Here is a 13,385-nt window from a genome sequence, read left to right on the forward strand (position 1 = left end):
GTCAGAGCTGTTTGCAGAGATTATGTTTGAGAGCAATAAGCCATTTAACTGTATTTACGGAAACATATGACATACTTCCTTCTGTTGGAAAGGACTCTGGAAACGATGAACATGCTGGGGAGAATATGCCAAAGAACAGAAACATTTGGCAAAAGCACAGTGCGTGAAGTTGGGCCTAAGACAAAACTTGGAAGTTTCTGCCCAGTAAGTGGATGAATAAGCAATTCCACCTGGGCGTCACAGAACCAACAAAGCCATGCCTGCAAAAAGCATTTGCCAATAGTTGGAGAGAATTCCTGGCTTCCCTCCATCTCCACGCCTCCAAATATTTCTTAGGATTACCAGGGCAACAAAATAGGAGAATGTAGGGAAGACTTGAGAAAAAATGCAGATATTTAAATAGGGATATTGACAAATCTGTTATCTTTTCCCTGTTCGTCTGATTTGGGTAGACCATAACCTAACTTAAATACATGAAGGAAAGCTGAAATGTAACATTATTCAAAGAAAAGAGATTAACGCTTTCACTTAAGTGGACATCCCCAAATTTGTAAGGTGGAATCTAGTAAGTTATAAATGCACAGAATAAACAGAAGAGCATTGACAGTGTGGAACTTGATGATCGTGGAGAGTCTTCAAAAAAGCTTGCTTTCTCTTTCTACTGTATGGAAATACTTAGGAAATATAAAGAAGTGATTAATGCTTTAATGAACAATTAAAATTCTATCAAATATATGTCTCAGATTTTCAGAGGCTAACACACATATCTGGTACTGCTGCTGGAACAGCTTCTAGTGCTGATTTTTTTCGGATAATATGAAAAATATAAATGCATGCTTATTCACATTTCTGGCTAGGGGCACCAGATTGTTAAATACTTGACAGGTTTTCCAGAAGGAGTTGCTGCCTTGATAGTCTTTTGGAAGAAAGAGTGAAAAACCTGAGTGCCAGCAAAGATAATATCCAGAATCTGCAGCAACATCTGAGAGAAAATCCCCCTCTACACGCAACCACAACTGGCAGGACTTTCAAGGAAGCTCTGCCCATCAACTCTTCCATTCCAAAGTTCAACTAGATTTAGCTGAATGTTCTGAGCAGAACCTTAGATGCATCTTGGAGATTTTCATGTGCGTGAAAGGGACCACATGGAAGTTTGGACTTGATAAAGGTGTCTGCATTTTCTGAATCTCAGCTCACATTTATATTCTATTCAAATCTGCATGGCTGCGAGGTTAGATGTGGAATAATATCTCAGACTGATGTATCTAATCATAAGATTATGAGAGGTGATTCAAACAGGAAAGATGTAAGAATGTTGTGCCTTTATGCAATGAGCAACATTTGGAAAGAATATTGTGGATTTTTGCTCTTCAGAGAATTGCTGAGAAAAGGGCTAGTATGTGAAAGAAGGTTTACTGGACCTTTCCTGACTTAGAGAGAGCATATAATAAATTGAATGTGTTTGAGTTATGTAATATTTCAAACAAATATATAGTTGAAAGTTCTTTGCTGAATGGAGCAAGAATGGAATGTGATGGAAAGAAAATGTGTGTGGGAATCAGCGGAATGTTCTGAAAATAGTTCAGCACTGAGCAAGGAATAAGACAAGGATCTCTGATGTCCTCTTGGTTATTTAATTTATTTACAGATTTATAATAAATTCTACAAAAATACATGTTTAATACATGCTTAGGGTGACACTAGAAACACACTGGTTGGGGATGCAAATATGTGTGTACTCTTGTATGCAGCTGATCCTATGTTATGACTGAGGATGTAAATCAGGGCTGTCAAACTCGCTGCCCGCGGGCTGGATGCGTCACGCGCCCACTCTTTTAGCGAAGGGAAAAAAGTCATGATGTGTCACGTGACGACAACGTGACACTGTGAGTTTGACACGCCTGAACTAAATGATTTGCAGGGAATATTAGATAGAATAAGGAGTATGGATCTGAGAATTAATGTATGCAAAACCAATACAGTTGAGTTCAACAGGAAAAATGAACAATGGCAACTCACATACCGTGTTTTCCCCGAAATAAGAGAGGGTCTTATTTTCTTTTGAAACCCGAAATAAGGGCTTGGCCTTATTATCGGGGGGGGGGTATTATTTTGGGGGTGGAGGAGGCGGCGAGTGTGGGACTGGATGTTCCGTCATTGCTGCTGCCTCCCCTCCCTGTTCCTCGCGCTGACCGAGTGGCTGGCCGCCGCCGCCTCATGGAGCAGGACTCTGCAATACTTGTTGTGCCATTGCATGCATGAATGGCAACACTGCTGCGAGCTTCATCATACCGGCACATCTGGCACCCTGCCGCTCATGGCTGCGCCGGTATGTCAAACCTCGCGGCAGTGCTGCCATTCGTGCATGCAAGGGCACAAGCCTTGCAGAGTCCTGCTCCACGAGGTGACGGTGCGATGAGTGTCACAAAGACAGGTGGGGTGGGGGAGAAGCGAGACGCATGGAGCCGGCACAATAAGCCTTGCAGAGTCCTGCTCCATGAGGCAGCGGCGGGACATGTCAGGGCAGCAGTGAAGAACAGGGAGTGGAGGGCATGTCCCCCCCTTCCCCTCCCTCTGGCCTCGCCTCCTCAACTCGTTTTGGTTGTGCGGCAAGCAACCAGAGGAAATGGCAGAAACGGCTGCGCATGTGTGTGAGTAGTTGGTAGGGGGCTTATTTTAATGCATGTGCTGAAAAGCCCAATTGGGTTTATTATCCGGAGAGGTCTTAGTTTCGGGGAAACACGGTAATAACAATGATAAACTAGAGCAATTAGATGATTTTGAAATAATAGAAAATACTTGTAGCTCGGGTTTTAGAATTTGGCCATGGTTCGCTCTCCAAGCTTGTTTCAATTTAGCTTCTGAACGTTTCGTTACCAGACTAGGTAACAGCATCAGCAATATTTTCTTGTCCTATTCTCCTTAGCTTATAAATGTCTTGCGTGCCATTGTGGTCAGTTGGTCGTGTGATTGGTTGTTTGTTCGGAGCTACATTTAAATTCTGAACAACTGATTGGTTCTCTTGTTGACTGTTCGTTTGAATGGCCTGGTTTCCTACGTATCCATACGCTGGATCTAGATCAATGTGTTTGTTAATTGCTCCTTTGGTAAAATACCAGGCTTCCATAAATTCATATATGTGGCAGGTGCCTGCATGGCCAATGATTTTTGTTCCTTCCCAATTAAACTGGTGTTGTTTATCATCAATGAGGTTTGAGATCAAGGATTTTTGGTTGTGCTGTTTAACAGCAAGTTGATGTTCCTTTTCAATTGCCTTCCTGTTTGTCCCACATAGAACTGGTTAAAATTGTTGCAATCGATTTTGTATACTATGTTGCTGTTGTCTTTTGTCTTTGACTTTAGATAGCTCTTTTCTGAGTGTAAATGTGGGTTTGTGAGCTATCATTATTCCTAGGGGCTGCAGTATTCGGGCAGCCATTTCGGATGTTCCCTTGATGTTTTGTATTATGATTGCCTGTGTATTTTGTCGGGGTTTGGATGACAAGGATTGTATTATGAAATTTTTTGGATAGCCATTGTGGAGAAAAACATCAAAAAGATGTTTCTCTTCTGCTTTTCTTAATGGCTGGGTGCTGCACTGTGTTCTGGCTCTTTTGGAAAGGGTCTTACGTGCAGTGGAGTGGTCGCTTGTGAAGTTTAGAATCTGCTCTCTGTGTGTGTGGATATTTGGTATACCCCGGTTGTTAATTAGGCGACTGTTCTGTATCTTGGCAGAAGGTTTATTATGGTGGGAAAATAAATGAAGAATTCTGAAAACGTGCAAGTGCCGGCAGAATGGCACTTTGCTCTATTCTGTGAAATAAATGTTGTTAAAATAAGCAAAAATAGCTGCCTATAAAGATGTGCTTCTACCTAGTTACAATATGAAAGTCAGAGTTGGGCATGTCAAGAAAAACCAAATGAAGAGATAAAGAATAAATGAGTGCCAAATGAGTGTGGACTGAAAACGAAAGTAGAAGAAAGAACCATTTGCGACTTCCCCTTTGATTTTGTTGGAAGCCAGCAAAGAAAGTTGCAGAATGTTGTGACTACAGAGAAGTTGCGATAGCTGTAAATACCAGAACAAGTCATCACTTCCACTCATTCAGTGCAGTTGTAAGTTTGAGCAAGTGACTGTTAAACCACCTATAATTTCTTTGGTTCACTATTACTTACTTGTTCATTTTCTATATATCACATAATGTTGTTTATCCACAAAAAGGAATATTGTAATATTCACATCTACAGATGTGTACATCTTAAATGCCAGTTCATTATCCTGGTGCAGCTTAACAGAAGTAGTAAAATGAGAGGATAAAAAGAAAGGAAGAACAATATTTATAATACAATCCTCCTCTGGGGAACACACGAGTACATTTTTTGAGGAAAAAAAATACTGAAGAACAAAATTCCAAATTGCTCACTGTAACATACATTTGCAAATGCGTTTTTTTTCCAAATGGGTAGAGACACATCTTCATGCTCCAATAACACCAAAACATTTCACTCTACAATAAACCAATAAGATTCAAAACAGTTATTTCTCACTTTCTCGTCAGCTTTAGACTCAGCTAACATTTTTTAACCCTGTTTCCGCTGGTGTGCAATTTGAAAAAAACCTCTTCTGTCTTTAAATGACATACTTGCTTTTCCCACTTCCCACATTTCTAAAAAGCAGCAATAAAAATTCCTAAAGGCAGCCTTATTACAGGAATTTAAGTAGAACCATTAATTAATTACCTGTAGCAAGTCATCACTGAGGACTTCAGTTTTCTCAGCTCTGTAAAAGAAGGAAAAAGACACTGAGCATTTTTGTACACATTAAGGTAAGCAGGGTAGACCAAACATGGATTTTATCTAGAAATAGTAATCCTGTTGATTATGAAAGCAGTGTGCTTCTATCACAGGTGATACATAAGCATCAGATATCATAAAATCTTTATCTTAGTCACTTAATCAAGAGAATGATGGTAATATTTTTCTTCCTATTAACTTTCCAGATGGCCCCAACTAAAGTTGTTTATGCAGAGATTTGCAATTTCCCTGGGAACCAGCAGATTTTCACAGAAGCCTCTGAACTCCACTTGTGCTCCTTGTTTCCAGCCAGTGTTTTTTTTCTCTCTCTTCCAGTGCCCATTACGGAAACTTAAATTTAAGAATTCAACCATATCAGCACTTTAGAGTTTTTTCAGTATTTCCATCTTTCTGCCTTTTAAAATTGGGAACACGGTGCTTCCAGCAAAGTTTTTCTGGTTCAGGGGAGTGTTTTAAACTGTAAGCACCCTGTCCTTAAAATGATATATATCAAGCACAGCAGAATCTCTTATTTTATTTGAGTTCAGTTTCAAGTTTATATTAAAACAAATCGAATCGATGTATGTATGATACCCATAAAAGGGTTATGGGTTTCAGGTTTCCAACTGTTTAATATCAACTCCTTCACTAACATTCACTGCTGAACCACAACAGCTTGGAGAAGAGCCAAAGGTGGATATTCCTGGTGGAAGGAAGGACTCATCGTCCTAGGTTTGTGTTCAAAGGCACTGTATTCCTAAATTCTTGCACATGGTAGTAAAAAGGTGATGGTGGCAGAACACCTGTGAACGAACACTTGCGGAAGAGAGTTTCATTCAGCTAATCCACAAGGTCCTGGCTACAACCCACTTGTTGCTTGAATGGGAGCCACAAATCCATCAGGACTGCAAGTCATGAACCAATTTTTCCCCTCCCCTATCTAGAGTAACTCCAGGGAATGATGTTGTCAGTTTGCAGAGATGTTGGTTGACACACAGCAGTTCCATTTTGACCCTGACAATCTCCAGTTGGGGATTTCTACAGCAGATCCAGTTCGACCTGGACTGGCAATGCATAGCTGGACGGCATCAGCATACAAATGATGTCCGATATAAACAGCAATAGCAACAACACTTAGACTTATATACCTCCCCATAGTGCTTTACAGCATTCTTTGGGTGGTGTTCAGTCTTGGCATTATTTGCATATTGCCCTCAACAATCTGGCTCCTCGTTTTACCCATCTTGGAAAGATGAAAAGCTGATGAGTCAACCTTGAGCCCTGTCAGCATTGAACTCTGGGCTGTGGGCCGAGTTTGTCTGTGATACTGTGTTCTAACCGCTGTGCCACCAGGTGACCCCTCCCAACTGGTTTCATGCAGATGTTCAATTACATGGGGGAGCACTGAGTCCTATGGAACCCCTCCCATACCCCTCTGGAGAAATCAAGGATTATAGCCTATCCTTCCTGTAACTACTGACTGAAACTGCCTGCTCAGGTAGGCATGGAAGCACCATAACTCAAGTGCTTCCAACCTCCAGCCGTTGCAGGTGACCCAGAAGGCTACTGCAGTTGATAGTTACGAATATTGCTCAGAAGTATAATAGGACCAGGTGTTGCACACAATTAAAAATCAAGGTCCTGACAACAATAATTGCTTAGAGCAATCCAGTCCTTTTAATGCCCTGACCATGCCTGAATCTGGGCTGATAGGAATCTACACAATACACCTGTTCTAGCATCCTCTGTGGCCGATGTCCTGCTACCTTCTTGACAATCATCCATAAAAAGGGAAAATTGAAGATTGGGAGAAAGTGGCCAAATCATGGGTGGGTTTCTTCAGGACCGGGCACAACAGACCTCCCTACCTTAAGGTAGGCAACGTGATACCTTCCCTCAAAACAGTATTAACTGTCTGCCATATTCAGTTACTTACAGCCTGGGAAGTGGGGAGCTTCCACCTGATTCCTTCACTAACTTCATTAGCGCATCTGATCTAACTCTAACTCACTGCTGCATCTGTCAGCCATCAAGTCTGCTAGATTTTATGACGTCCCACTACTCCCCCCCAATATTGGTTAGCAAATGTAACATTAGACTACAGAAAGTGTAATTCTCAAAAGGAAAGCAAGCCTCGCAAAAGATTCTTATCAAATAATACAATGCTGCCATTGAATTACAACACTGGCTGGACCCTGATGAAACAAAATATAGCTATTGTAACTTTTCTGGAAAGTAGGTCTCTTCAGAGCTCAATAAAAGAAGGCAAGCCTTGGCTTGGCTTTAAGGACATCCGCTGTCCTCCTCTTCCCCAGAAGGATTAATCCAAAGTTAAATTTCTCACAAATCATCTCTCTCAGACTCTGACACACGAGGCACTTGGAATGTGAGTTAGTAGAAATAACCTCTTTCAAAAATATGTAAAACCTGTTTTGGAACAAAAATGTTTATAAGAACTGACATACAGACGTCAAATTGCTTCCATCTGTATGATAGCAAGAGAACATCTCAATAACCTCACTGGCAGTTCATTAAAAACAAGTTTTTCTAGTGGCCAAGCTCTTTAGATTAATCTCACAAGGCAATGCAGAGTTCTCTCGCGATTCTGGAAGCACCACCATCCTTTCAAAAAACATTTTGCACGATGTACAAGTTAGGAGCGTCGCTGAAGCCAACAGATCTACTTTTATGTGTAGGAAGCATACTTTGAAGTGTTATCCAAGGATACAATCACAAGCACAGAGTCCTGAAAGCATCCCACGTATCTGAACAAACATGTTGAGAAGAAGAAGAGCACAGACTACATTGAAATGGTACGACAGAGTATTCTCTTCCCCTAAAGAATGACTAACCAGAAAAGCATGTAACTTTCAGTCTCAAAATCATACAAGTGGTTGACTTGTACAAGCATCCCTAATATGCTGTTTTGGAAACAGACAAATTGTTAAAACACCAAGGAAGTTCCCCGCATACTTTTGTAATTGCTAAGAGTACAAATAAGGTGTGCCTATTGCCAGATCAAAAGAGAAAGAGACGCCATTAGCATGCAGAGAACCGTTCTGTAAATATTAAGAGGCTTTCCCCAGCAAATACAGAAAAGCCAACTGATCAGCTGCTTACATGGTTAAGAAACCACTCAGCTGCTCGACTGGTAGAACTCCAGAATGTCAGCAAGTATCTGGCAAAGGCAGAAAGCAACCAAGCTGCCAGATACGTGTGCCAGAATTGATCCAATGCTAAAAGAGTGAAAATCTCAATCCATCTCACCCAGAGCCATGCATTCTGCATCTCTCCAGAACTCAGTCTTGGAAAAATAGAGTCTTAACTGAAGAGTTTACAGAATTAACCTAAGTCCAGTTAGGTTTTTACATCAGACATGGCTTTATGCAAATGTAGGAAATAATGTGTGGTCAATTTCTCTTACATCTCCTATCAATGATGCTGTTGGTACTGCAATTCAAGAATCACTTTTATAAGACTAATGTTGTGATTACTGATACTTAACAAATAGTTTCTTATCAGGAAACTGTAATAATAGCAATCAAATCAAATAAGCAGTCAGAAAGCTAGTATTAGACCAACAATCAAGCAGTCAACAATACCCCGATCAAGGAGCTACCAACTCAGACAAGCTATCAAACAGCAAACTGCAGCTTAATCAAGGAACCACCAGGAACACTCCTACCCACACTGACAGGGCAAGTCACTTGTACATAAATGAGAGTAAACCCCTCTCTCATTAGCACTGATGATATTACCTAGTTGGGTAATGAAACAACTGCAACAAAATAACCCAACTGGAAGAGCACCAAGGACTCAACAGTCCTCCTCTTCCTCCCTTCAACACAGATGAAGTTGGCTAGAGGGAGGGAATAAGGGTTTTGAGGAAGACTCTGCTTGTAACCTTGTCTTCATTTCAGGACTGTAGAGCTTTGGTATGGGCATGTTTGCAGCCCTGCTCATTTATTTGCTGTCAGCAGCTCTTGGATCTTAATAGTAGATGCTTGTAGCTGCATCCTATTCTGAGGAACACTATATTGCTACTACTATGACTACTGCAGAGAACACACCTAATACTGCCTCTTAGATACCCTAAGTGGGTTAGGCTGAGAGGGAGTAATTGGCTCAAAGTCACCCAACTGGCTTTCTTGACCAAGGGAGACCTAGAATTCACCACATCCTGCTTTCTAGGCCAGCATCTTAGCCACCACACAAAACAGGCTCTCATTATTTTATCATCAGTCGCTCAGGTGTTTAGGCTGGATTTGGCATTTTTATCCACTCATCGAGTCCTTCCCAAGCACCTTGGATACAGGCAGATATACAGTATGTTCCTTCCTAGTGCTATAGGTATGTCACAGGAGGTCAGCTGTTCCAAGTAAAGCTGCCTTTTGCCACTGACCAATGGTGAATTTGTCAGTGCTGACGGTGTTCAAAAGTGGTGCTCCAGTTGCTTTGGGATTGGACCCAAGGCCCGTCACTACTGGGACAACTTTGCTTTCCTTTGCTGTAGTCGTTCTAGCTGCAGATATTTGTATTTTGTGGTTTTCCCGAGTTCTTTCTCTTCTCTTCTGCTGCCTTCAGGTATCGTTATGACTTTTCTGTTTTATTGGCCACTGGAGTGTTACATGACAGGTGCTTATCTGTTTGAACTTTAAAGTCCCACATCCCTTTAGCTTCTCCCTTTATCTATTTTATCTATTTTGTGGTCCCACTGATTCTTGTTTGCAGGTAAATGGTATTTCTTGCAGGTATTCCAATGCACCACTGTTGCTACTTTGTCATGTATTCGCTTCTAAGCTTCTTCATAACTTCACTATATCTGTATTTGTCAGCTTTAAGGCTGCCCATGTATTTATAGTGGTTGTCTTCATCCAGACTTTTGATAATATTTCCACAGGAAACCTTGATTCCTTCAATTTTCACTATTTTTCCTCTGTTGATGAAAAGGGTGGCACATCTGTCCAGTCCAAACTCCACTGAAATATTTTGGCTGTACATACAGACAGTGATGAGCAATGATTCTACTTCTGAGGGTTTTATTCCACACAGCTTCAAATTGTCCATATAAAGGAGGTGGAATAGGCTGCCAGATGGTTTTTTTAATGATTGTTAGCCACGGCCTGACTTGTTCAGTAATGGCGACAGAGGAATCAGTGCAATGACAAACAGTAGTGATGACAGTGAGTCAAGAACATTCCTCTCTTAATCTCTCCCATTCTGACACTGTTGACCTGCAACTATGTCTTCCATTGGGCCATCAATCTTTGTACAAAGCTTCTGATGTTTCTACTGACTCCTGTTATTTCTAAGCACTTGATTATTCAAACATATCGCAGGAAGATCTTCTTGTAATCAATCCAAGCCACATTTAAGTTGGTCTTCCTTCTCTTGCAGTTTTTCCAAAACCATCTTGTCAATTAGGAGCTGATCTTTTGTTCCTCTGCTGCTTGGGTAGTCTCCTTTCTGCTCAGGTGGAAAAAGCTTGCTTTCAATTAGTTGCTGTTGGGCTGCACCTGCAGTCTTGAATGTTGGCACCGTGTGGCTTGAACAGATTGCTATGCAACATCTTACTTAAAGTGGCGCGTTATTTGGTAGCAATAGAGGGAGAAGACAACTTGGTGAGCTCTCACCTGCTGGATCTCAAAGGAACTGATTCTCTTTCCCTGCTGTTTAACATCTGTATGGAACCGCTGCAAGCCATTTGTTAATTTGGTTGAGATGGAAGAATAAATGAAAGTTTATGGTGTCCAGAGTAACTGGGGTTTTTTTTTAAGTCAATGCTTTCATATGGCCAAGTGCAATAAGCCCAGCTAGATATCAACACACAATTGATCTCAACATTTTAAGTAGCCATGACATGGTTAGTGCTTGGATGAGAGAGCACCAGGATATCCCAATGGAAGACCAGACTCACGCTGGCAGAGGAAGCATGCTGTGCATCCTGTCGGTTAAGGAATTCCGGCTGGCAGGGTAACAGATTAACAGAGTTGGAAGGGACCTTGTAGGTCGTCTAGTCCAACCCCCAGCCCAAGCAGGAGACATCATTTCTGACAGATGGCAGTCCAGTCTCTTCTTGAAAGCTTCCAGTGATGAAGGTCCAGGACAAAAGCCTTCTCTGCCATGATGGAGGTCCTTTGGAACATCCTCAACCCATTGAACTTCTGCTGATTGGCCTGGGGACCCAGTAGGGAAGTATTATGCTGGAAGTGATTGATGGACCAATTGTAGATCCCACCTCCTTCCCTGTGCATCCGGCTCCCTCCCCTCCTGTCTTTTAATCACAATTTGCATTCTTATTGCTTGTGTGTATGTGTGTGTGTGTATCTTGGATGCACACACTGGAAGAGGATTTGAATGAAACTGCATCCAATGGAGGGGCTACAAGCTGAAAACATAAAACTGACTAAAACTGCAAACAGAAGACCTATGATCAAAAACAGTGAATATGAAACCTTCACAGAACCATACCCCCATTACTCTCTCTCTCTCTCTCTCTCTGTGTGTGTGTGGGTGGAGCTACTAGATGGGAAGCCCAGAAAGCCCTCTCGCCTGCCCCGGTGAGGCCAGGCTTCAGGGGAGGCCAGGCTTCAGGGGAGGCCAGGCTTCAAGGGAGAAGGTGCCCTCCTCCCCACAGTACAATGACTTGGTTTGCTGCCAGGCCAGGGAGGAGAGGCAGGAAGAGATGGAAACACCTGAAGCCTTGTGCAGAAACCAAGATAAAGGGTGGCAATTGAACACAGACCACCAAGCTGTGCAAATGGCAGCCTAAGGAAAAGGGGTGTGGGAGCCTCTTCATCCAAACAGCTGAACGTTCCCTGCAGGGCTTCAGAAATCCAGGATGGGAACTTGGGGGACGCCTGACAGGCCCCTTCTGAGCCTTTCAGTTGTAATTTCATCCACTGCATTTTCTGAACAAAAAATTGGTGAGCCTTTACACTCTAAATAACCCAAAGGTTGGCTTGAGAATTAAGAGCGTCTTGAATATTGGGCATTCTAATGTCTCTTCGATTCCCTTGATTTAGAACTGTTTCCCCTTACAGAATCCACTGAGTAACTGCAGGAAATACAGCAGCTAAGCAGGGCATAAAAATGTCACAGAAACAACATCGTGGGAAAATAGGAAAATTTTTGGCTTGACCCAGACTTTCAAAATATACTCAGAGAACTTCCAAGAGGAACCTTTTTAAATCTCGATTGCAATGGAGAAGACCTCTAGTTGGGGACTTTCACATTCAGTGGCCAAATTTTTATTCTGAAAATAGCAGAAACTGAAAAAGACCAGTGCAAAGGCTCATGTAGGGAAAAAAAAATAATAAAACAAACAGGACTCTTAAGTATTTGCAATTTGATTTGTAATACAAGATTTTGGATGTAGTATTTAGAATCAGTGGTCTATGGATATTGTTTTCAAGGACATTCTGCATACATTTTATTACAGTAACTCAGCAGAATTTCCCTAACTTTTTTGTTCCCCATTATCTTCTTCCAAGAGGAAGGTCAATTAAGACAATATTAAAAAGCACTTCATGGTATGGAAGCCCCCAAGAAACTTTGTAGCAGAGCTGGATCGAAGCATATCCATGCCTTCACTTTTGGAATTCAAAGTGAATTGCATTTTCCCAATCAGTTCTGTATTGCACATGAAACTGAAGTACAGGGTTGTCTATGAATTTGGACAGAAAGTTATTAATGCTGTAAAACTGGTGGGTTGAGTGATACCTAGGAAACAGAAATCAAATTAAAAATCACTGCATGCTTTTGCAAACAAAGTACTGAGTCAGCGGATATGCCTGAGAAAAAGTAAATGTGAAAGTGTAATTTCACAAAGCCTGTTGTGAAATCTTGGTAAAAGTAAAATAAAAAAAAATCTTGGGCTATCTGTAAAGAGAAAAATTCTGAATTGTATATTAAGTCATTCAAAGGTCATAAAATTGAGCAAGAACAGAATCTGATGGCACTGGGTGAGGAAGGCATGTCATCCTTTTGAGAGCACTAGTTTTTTTCAGGGGAGGAATGTGGAGAATAAAATGGGCCATCAAGCAACAGCCTCCTAAACTAAGAGATGCACATGGGAACGAGGCTCTCCAAGTTGAAGGCACAAGCATGAAGTTTGACGTCTTATTTCAGGGAGCAACTCCATTTCTCGTCTTTTTAAACAATTTTAATATTTTAATATTTTTTAATATCTTTTAATCTTCAAAATTTAATCTGTTTTAAATTGATTGGGGTTTTAATCTGTCTGGACCAAACTATTTAATTCGATTTTATTTCTGTTTTTAAATTTTGTATGTATGTATTTTATTGTTGGCTGTTCACCGCCCTGAGTCCTTCGGGAGTAGGGTGGTATACAAATCAAATAAAAGTAAAGTAAAGTAAGTAAATTGAAGAGAGGAACTAGATAATATTTAGTTTAAAAATACCAGCAGGGCCCAGGAAGCTGAGTGCAAAATGAAACCATCACAATGCTAGACAGCGGCCAATTTGAATGCCAAAAGCCAGCTGTCTGGCCTCTTCTATCTGGAACACCAACCAGACAAGCTTTTTGGCTGCTGCTCTCCCACAACAGCTGCTTCTTTTATCCATTCTGC

General features: G+C 41.3%; 1 protein-coding gene across 6 annotated transcripts in view; it reads right to left on the reverse strand.

The window, feature by feature from the left end:
* ARHGAP17 (Rho GTPase activating protein 17) overlaps positions 1-13,385 on the reverse strand; it is a 73,407-nt gene that overhangs the window by 35,479 nt on the left and 24,543 nt on the right. For all 6 annotated transcript variants that reach the window (XM_087878804.1, XM_034420619.3, XM_034420616.3 and 3 more), the window contains exon 2: positions 4,741-4,780. In XM_087878804.1, the coding sequence (XP_087734930.1) occupies positions 4,741-4,780 (40 nt within the window). The remainder of the gene's footprint in view (positions 1-4,740; positions 4,781-13,385) is intronic.

Source organism: Pantherophis guttatus, chromosome 14, assembly GCF_059756535.1.
Source record: "Pantherophis guttatus breed Tessera chromosome 14, ASM5975653v1, whole genome shotgun sequence".
In the NCBI taxonomy this organism is placed as follows: Eukaryota; Metazoa; Chordata; class Lepidosauria; order Squamata; family Colubridae; genus Pantherophis; species Pantherophis guttatus.